The sequence below is a fragment of the Mandrillus leucophaeus genome, unplaced genomic scaffold (assembly GCF_000951045.1).
Source record: "Mandrillus leucophaeus isolate KB7577 unplaced genomic scaffold, Mleu.le_1.0 Scaffold455, whole genome shotgun sequence".
Lineage (NCBI taxonomy): Eukaryota > Metazoa > Chordata > Mammalia > Primates > Cercopithecidae > Mandrillus > Mandrillus leucophaeus.
In genome coordinates, this window is record NW_012104865.1 from 419,255 (window position 1) to 427,793 (window position 8,539).

General features: G+C 34.7%; 1 protein-coding gene across 1 annotated transcript in view; it reads left to right on the top strand.

Annotated features, from left to right (window-relative positions):
- Positions 1–8,539, top strand: part of OTOGL (otogelin-like) — a 166,363-nt gene that overhangs the window by 90,348 nt on the left and 67,476 nt on the right. The window contains exons 27-29 of the mRNA XM_011994393.1: positions 2,162–2,311; positions 4,815–4,934; positions 7,634–7,750. Coding sequence (XP_011849783.1) covers positions 2,162–2,311; positions 4,815–4,934; positions 7,634–7,750 — 387 coding nt within the window. The remainder of the gene's footprint in view (positions 1–2,161; positions 2,312–4,814; positions 4,935–7,633; positions 7,751–8,539) is intronic.

The window sequence follows — 8,539 nt, forward strand, 5'->3', positions numbered from 1 at the left end:
CCTTCACTGACAAAACACGGATTCACACGTAAAATCAGAATTTCAAGACGGCAATTACAGAGCATTAAACCCCAAGTGGTGGCCCACATCTGAGCAAGGGACTGTCCTTGCTCAGAAGAGCATTGCGCTGTCTAAATGCCTACCAATCCGGCTCATCTTGAGGATGAAATTTCTAGTGGGCCAATCAGGGGAGGCCTCTCAGAGGAGGGAGCATATGAGTCACAACTGATGGGAATGAGGCCATTACACTAAGATCTGGAGAACAGAGTTCCTAGCAGGAGGAACACCAAACACACAGGACTTGAGATGGGTAAAAGCTTAGGTAAATTTGAAGAACAGAAAGACAGCCAGCATAGCTGAAGCTTAGTCAGTGAGGGTGGGGATTGGGAAGTGGAAGGAAATGAGATCAGAGAGAGCCAATCAACAACACATATGGTTATATACAATATATACTGTTCTATACAATATACCGTGCACCTATTTTAAGTATGACCTTGGGCTAGGAGACTGAAAACTCCTTATGGATGTGACTAAATTTATTTCATTTTCCCTTTGAAATATTTATTAAAAAGTCTATTGTAGTGTAGTATTTTCAAACTATGCTTTTGTTATTACTTGAAGGAGAAAAGTAACCAAAGAATTTCATATCTCCTTCACAATTTTTGTTTTGCTTCTGGCTAAAATTGTCTTACTTACTTTGATGTTAACTGTCCATTTTTGAAGTTATTATATGAGTTAATTTCAAGGTCAGATTCAAATCAATATAGCCATGTGTTGCCCTTGCTTAATAAAGAATATTGTATATTCCTACTTTACAGTAAAAGTTCTCTAACATTTCCCGATATGTTCCATCTCTCATTTCTCTCTGCTTTATCCTTTCTGCTGCATAAATTATCTTCTTTTAATATACAACCATGGTCTGATGCTTCCCTGTTTGAAAGCTTTTATTGACTACATTTTGCACATGTGATAACTACTCTGGATAACTTGGTTGCAAAGGTCTCAGGCTATGATCCATCATGTAATTCATGCTCTAGCCTTTTGGTACTCTCCTTAGTTCTGAATAAATCTTTGACTTTCTTGTCCCTAAGTCTTGATTCAAGCCATTTCTTTTCTTTGGAAGGATTTTTTCTCCATTCTCATTCTCAACCCCCTATACCTTGCTGTGCATATCCTCTTGCAGATCAGTTCACACCCACCCCTTGCAAGAAGCCTTCTGGAATCCCTTTAATGGTAATTCACCCCTTCCCACCCTGCTACACACATACAGTAGTTCCTCCTTGTCCATGAGGGTTAGGTCCCAAGCCCTCCAGTGGATGCCTGAAACCGTAGATAGTAGCAGACCCAATTGCCAGCAATCAGAACACGTTTCTGTTCATGCCATTTACCCACAAATTTAATGCCTTTTCCATCTTAACTAAGCACTTACTATGCACTGTGGCTGTCAGTTTTACAGTTTAATGTGCAGCAGCAAAACTAGCTGAATTTCTTTTCCCTTCTCCACAATTTCACAGATAGAAGATTCATTCTTACCATAGATCTTAGCAACTGCAGCATACAATTTTTTTTCTTTCTTGTTAAGTTGAGAACTTTCTCTTTTTCACTTAAGGGAAGTACTTCACAGCTTCTTTTTGCCTGAATTGGGAAGGCAATCTCTCCTACCAAACTTAATGATTCTGATTTTCAATACATTTTTAATAAAGTCAGTGGACTATTTGCATGCTATCATTAGCTACTCAGAAACATGAGCAGGACCAAATTTCTCCCTTTTGCAGGCAAGGCCATACCTTTTTTAGTTCTGTCATATTTATTCATCACAGATGTAAAATTTCTGATTTGGCGGGGATATCACTTAATGTCTTCTGTGTCCATTCCCTTGTTTTGCTCTTCCCCATAAGTAACTGAAATATCTTTTCCCTTTGTCCATTTATCCATGTGGGGTCCATCTACTAGTTTGTGTCTGGTAATCAATATTTATGTTTTTACGTATTTTGTGCAATTGTTTTGTCTTTTCTTACAGAATTCAGAAAAGGCATGACCAAGCAACAATATTAGCACATAGATAGTTGTTGGTAAATATTAACTAAGCTAATTTGATATATTTTGGTTAGAGAACCTAGTACTCACTTTATTTCTTCTCTTTTCTTTTTTTTTTTTTAAGAAACGATCAGGTTTTTTCCTGGAAAACAAACCTACCTACCAGCTTTGGAAGGCTGGTTACTATATAGTAGTATACTTTCCAGAGAAAGATATCACTATTCTTTGGGACAGGAAGACAACTATTCATATCAAAGTTGGGCCACAGTGGAAGGTAGGTCAACCTAAGCTCCTAGTGAGATGTAATGAATAAAATCACATTTATTTTTTGATATTTGATGAAAATAAAATAATTAATGTTTTCCTTTAAGAACTAGGTTATATTTTCAGAATTACTGACTCATACCCTTGTGAAGAACTTTACCAACTATGCACACTGTTTGTGTACAGTTCTTTTTGACTTTAACCTTGCAGTATCCACTTTTCCAAGATTACTTAAGCCAGCTTTCTTCTCTTTCTCTTCAGCTTAACTATGTGATTTGTTCATAGTGCAATTAGATTCAGTTCTTACAGTCTGCATTCCATGTTTTCCTCCACATTCTGGATTTTTTTTTTTTAAGTTTACATGCAGTAAAATTATTTTTAAAATGTAAATAAAAGTTACTTTTATTGTATCCAGGTCTATGGATTTTGATAAATGCATTGTATTAGTCCGTTATAAAGAACTACCTGACACTGGGTAATTTATAAAGAAACGAGGTTTAATTGACTCATAGTTCTGCATAGCTGGGAAGGCCTCAGGGAACTTACAATCATTGTGGAAGGCAAAGGGGAAGCAACCACCTTCTTCAAAAGGTGGCCCGAAAGACAGAAAGAGTGAGGGGGAAATGCCACACTTTTAAACCATCAGGTCTCATGAGAACTCCCTCACTATCACAAGAACAGCTTGGGAGAAACCACCGCCATGATTCAATCACCTCTCACCAGGTCCTTCCCTCAACATATGGGGACTGTAATTCGAGATGAGATTTGGGTGGGGACACAGAGCGAAACCATATTATGCATGGAGCCTTGTATCTGTCACAGCATTTCTACGTAGAACATACCTGTCAACCTCCAAATATACTTCTTGTTGCTTCTCTATTGTCAACCCCAACATTTGCCTCCTAACCTCAGACAACCACTGATTGTATTTTCCATTGCAATAGTTTTGCCTTTCTCAGATATCATATACATGGAATTGTACAATCTGTAGTCTTTTGGGTCTGGCTTCTTTGACTTGACAAAGTATATTTAAGATTCATATAAATTGTTGCGTGAATTCTATACTGTTGAGTAGTATTCTGTTGTGTGGATGTACCATACAATTTATTTATTCATTCATGGTTGAATATCCAATCCGAGTTATTTATAATTTTTGTCAATTTATATTTTAAATTATTTTATATACTATTGCCTGCTAAATATTTTTATTAAATATTGTTAAGTAGTTTACTATCTAAAATATTTCAAATTTGATAAAATATTTTGAATATTTATTTGAATATTTTGAATTCATATTTTAAAGTTTTTTGCAAAAACATTGATGTATTTTTTTTAAATCTAGTTTACCTGAAATTGAGACTGAGACTCATGGATATAATTTTTGTCAAATTAAAGAAAATTGGAATAGCAACAGTATCTTCTCAAAAATACAGAAAAGATACCTTTTTTAAAAAAGATTTTAATATGTTATAAAATATGATTGTATATTGAAGTTATAGTCTTTCAGTCTTAAGGAGGATAAAGCCCAAAGAGCTATTCCTAGGTTTGTTGGCATCTTGAATTTCTTTGATGAACCGAAATAACCTTCAGTCATTGCTGTTTTTCTTCAACAAATATTCACTGCCATTATTCATCCAATATCTTTGTTTCCAATAAGAATAACAATATATTTTACTACTAGATGAAGCAGGAGAAAGGAGGAGAACTTGCAGTGATTTTCTAAAAGCAGTAGAACTACTCCTTAAAACTTTGAATTTAAAGATGCTGAATGCTGTCTTCAATATTGAAGAATAGAATCCATCCCTTAATGGTGAAGTAGGCTGCCTGTGTCTCTGGCAAAGCAGACAACAACCATAGAATTACATCTGCCATAGCCACTTATTACCATGAGACCTCTGTTTTCTGAAATTACATCTGTTCAAAGATAGTGGCCATTACTAACAGTAGTTATCCTAAAGCTGAGGCATCAGGAAGGGGGCTGTGGAAAAACAAATGGTTAACTTGTATGTAGGCAAATCAGGTAGGCAATATGATATATTTCAACAAGCAGGGAATATATCTACCATTCTTCATCCTATATCCTTGTTTCCACCAAGGATGGGAATATATATAATTATGAATTATTTATATATATATATACACACACACACACATGAATTCTGTATATACACACATGTACATTTGCATACACATACACTCTCATATGTACTGTCTTGTTTGAATTATACTTTTCCAAGTTATTTATGTCATTAGTTGTATTAATGCCAAGACACTGGTAAGTGTGGATAAACAGGACTTGAAATTGGGTAAAATATTTTTGCACGTTTAAAATAATCACTAAATATAATTAAATTGGTATGAGAAAATCTACTTCTTCAAGTTAATTTTTTAAAATGATTGCTGTGAAAATTCTTAAATGTATATTTGAAATATCTCAAAAGTTTTAATGAACATGAGTCTTTAAATGTTAAAGTGAATATAGAATATTTCCTGGTGATTTTCTCTTACTTTAGAACAAGCTATCAGGATTGTGTGGAAACTTTGACAAATGCACTTCAAATGACATGACCACATCTAATAACTTGGAAGTGAGAAATGCTCAGGTATTTGGAGATAGTTGGGCATTAGGACAGGTAAGTTACAGAAATGTACTTTAGAAGTCAACAGAAATTTTTAAGAATATTTTTTCACTAGAACATTTTATTCTTATTTAGGTAACATTATTTTACATACTATTTTCATAGTAATTTATAGCTGATAAATGTTCATATTTATCTTCTCATGTAATTTTTCTGATTACCTTTTATAAAGGATGTTTTCTCCTTATTATAGATGAAGAAATTGAGGCTCAGGGAGGTTAAATGACTTGTCTAATATTATATGGCTAGAAAGTAGCAGAGGTGACATGAAAATTCATCTCTTCTCCCTCATGTTTTCCTCACCATAGCAAAATGCCTTATCAATGTATCTGCATTTTGAAGGATGGTGGAACTTTTGCCAGTTCAAAGCAATAAATAAATGAAGACAGAATTTCTTAACAGCCATGTTACTGTATTATATGAAATAAAGGGGGATGTGTGTGTATGTGTGTGGGTGGGTGGATTGTGGTCAACTACCTTTGGCGGCAGTTGGATAAATTAACTTTTACATATTTTTCTTTCAAAGGGTTTCTTGAGGCATTATAAGCCTATAAAGGAGGGACATGTTTGAAGGACTTTCCAAACTTACTGACATAATCTATATTTTTATTTATTAGTTCTCAAGGAAGTAGTGTTATATGAAACACATTTTGAAAAATTCTGAACTCAGAAAACAGAGTCAAATTGGAAATCAGTTCTATTCTTTCTTCTACTTTCTTTTTTAGCCTGTTGTTCTTTTTAACTGATAGCGGTGTTTGAAACCACAATTTCCTGATTGATTGCCATTTGGTTAGTTACTTCTCTACTTTGCCTAGTTTACCAATATGTCTAAATCTCTTTAAAGAATAAAGAGGGGATGGGGTAGAACATTTATTCCAGTCAGTAATATTTGAGTGTGGTCTAAGCTTAAGAGTACAAAAGTGTACCTTTTAATACCTAAAATATCTACTATATTGAGAGAGACAAAATCCTTTTAACTGTGGCTATCTTATATCTTGTTACCTTTAGAAGTTTTTGAAAAAAAATTGTTTTACATTTTTGTATCTGCAAATAAATTAAGAAGTAACTATTTGTAATGGTACTTAAATATTAGGAGTAGTCAAATAATTTTAAACCCCCTCAGAATAAGTTTTTTATTCACACCTGATAGACAAAGCTAAAACTCAGGTCATTTAAAAAAATTCACTATTTTTATTTAGCACTTAATATTTTCCATTACATACAGACACACAATATGGATAAATCACAGTCTCTGCCTTTAAGGAATTTAGAGTCTAGAGGTGGAAAATTTAGAGGTTAAAAAATTAACAGTCAGAACATAGTAAAGTAGTTGCTTTGATAGAAGTGCACACAAAATGGGGATTGTGATGGTCCAAGAAAGGTTTCTGGAGAAGGTACCCTGGAGGTGAATCTTACAAGATTTATAGGAGCCAAGAAAGTGAAATTTATCGGAAAGAATTTAACAGGGAAAGGAGGGAGCAGCCACCTAGAAGGCGTCAAGAGGCTGGATAGAGTATGGTGCACAAAGTGAATTTCAAGAAGTTAATTTTGGTTGTGGTGTAGGCTGAAGTGCAATGTATAGATCTGTAAGATACAAGGGCCAAGAGGCTCTTATAATCCAGCTAGAAATATTAAGTCAGTAGAGATTTAGAAAACTGTACAAATTTGGGAAACATTAATGACAAAAATCATCAGCATCTGCTGAAAGACTGTATTATGAAGGATGAATTTCGAGGTTTCAAGAAGGTCTCCTACTTTCCTGGCTTCCTGGGTGGATGCTGGTGTTCCTCCCTGAGGCAGGGCAAAGAGGAGGAAATGAATGTAGATAGTCGGGGAAGGACAATGGTATAGAGGTAGGGATGGTTAGGACCTGCTGAGAGAGAAGTGACAGAGATATTTAGGTGGAAATGTTTAGTTCTGAGATTCAGGAAGGAGATGTGGGATGGACATAGGGATTGGCAGTTACTAGTATATTCAGAACGTTAAAGCCAGGACACATGTACCGATTGAGGAAAATAGAGATTTGAGAATTAAGCTTTGCAAAGAAAGCAGGGAGAAAGAGATTAGGGAACAGCAGCCAATGTAGCAAGAGGAAATCCAGCAGAAAATTGTGTCACCAAAGCCAAATGAGGAGAGACATTTAAGAAGGGTAAAGTATTAAATAGAATCAAAAGCAGCAAAAGTCAAGCAAAATGGAAGACTGAAAAATTGCCTTTATATTTAGCAATAAAGAGGTCATGGATGACCTTTTTCAGGGCAGTTTCAGGGGAGTGGATTAGGAGAGGAAGAGGCCAAATTGCTGTATGTATGGGAATTGAGTCTGCAGAGATTTGAGTACATATAACCTCTCAGATGATTTGTGACAGAAATAAAGAAGATGAAAATGAAAGAAACAGGTCATGCTCATGTAATTTTTTAAGTCATGCAAATGCTGTGTTTAAGATAATTTAAAAATCATTTATCACCACTCTATCTCTAATATTGCCATGATTTTTATATTCTTTTTAGTTGCTTTCGAAAATAATATATGCAATTAACATTGAATTGGATGTGAGCAGGTGCTTTATGCAAATCCTATCTAAAATGATGAGAATATAGTAGGTGCAATTGTAATGAGTGAAGTCGGATAGGTTACTCTGCTTGAGAAATTATCCCTTGAAAAACTTCTTTTCTCTCTTATATTTTTTCAACAGTGTGAAAATCCAGATGAAACCATTAAACCCTGTGAGGCACATCAAAACAAATTTCCTTATGCCAAGAAAGAATGCTCCATTTTGTACAGCGATGTTTTTGCTTCTTGTCGCAATGTGGTAAATGAATACTTTAATGAACTCTCAAGTTTAAAGATGTTCTACTGTGTCTATAATACTGAGGTGAACATGACACATAACTGGGTGACCCACTGGCTTTTTAGATGTACCACCTAACTATTGTTAGGGGGACTTATGTGTTAGTTTGTTTTTCTGTACAACTGGCACATTTAGTTGATTTATTTTCTCCCTTACTCCATCTAATTTAACAGTGTACCTTTGTGCATATTTGTAATAATTTGTTCTAGTTTATGGAACATTATTTACATACATCATTTTATGATTAACAGCATAAATGTTTACTTTTCTTTAGAGAACATTGTCAAATGGGCATTCTCAACTCAAAGTACAGTTTAAAAGTATTGCTTGTAGCACATTTGAAATGGTTTTAGAAGCACATCCCAAGATAGAATGTAACTTATATAGAAATTTCACTTTCAAAACTCCTTCCTAGCATGATTATTTTAGGTCCCAATAGAAGTTTAAGCAATACTTCAATGTATTGGTAAAAAATAGGTAATATAATATTTCTGCTGCATACAAAGCTATGTTAGTGGTCTTGAGGGAAGTCACTTGCATGACTGTTTGACTTGTGAGCTAAGATGGTTGTTTTTCTCTTGGAATGCCATTCTATTTCAAAGAACAAATGATATGTGGTTATTCAGACAGTCAGACAGGGATATTTGGCAGATATTTTCCTTCCTTCCTTCCTTCCTTCCTTCCTTCCCTCCTTCCTTCCTTCCTTCCTTCCCTCCCTCCCTCCCTCCTTCCTTCCTTCCTTCCTTCCTT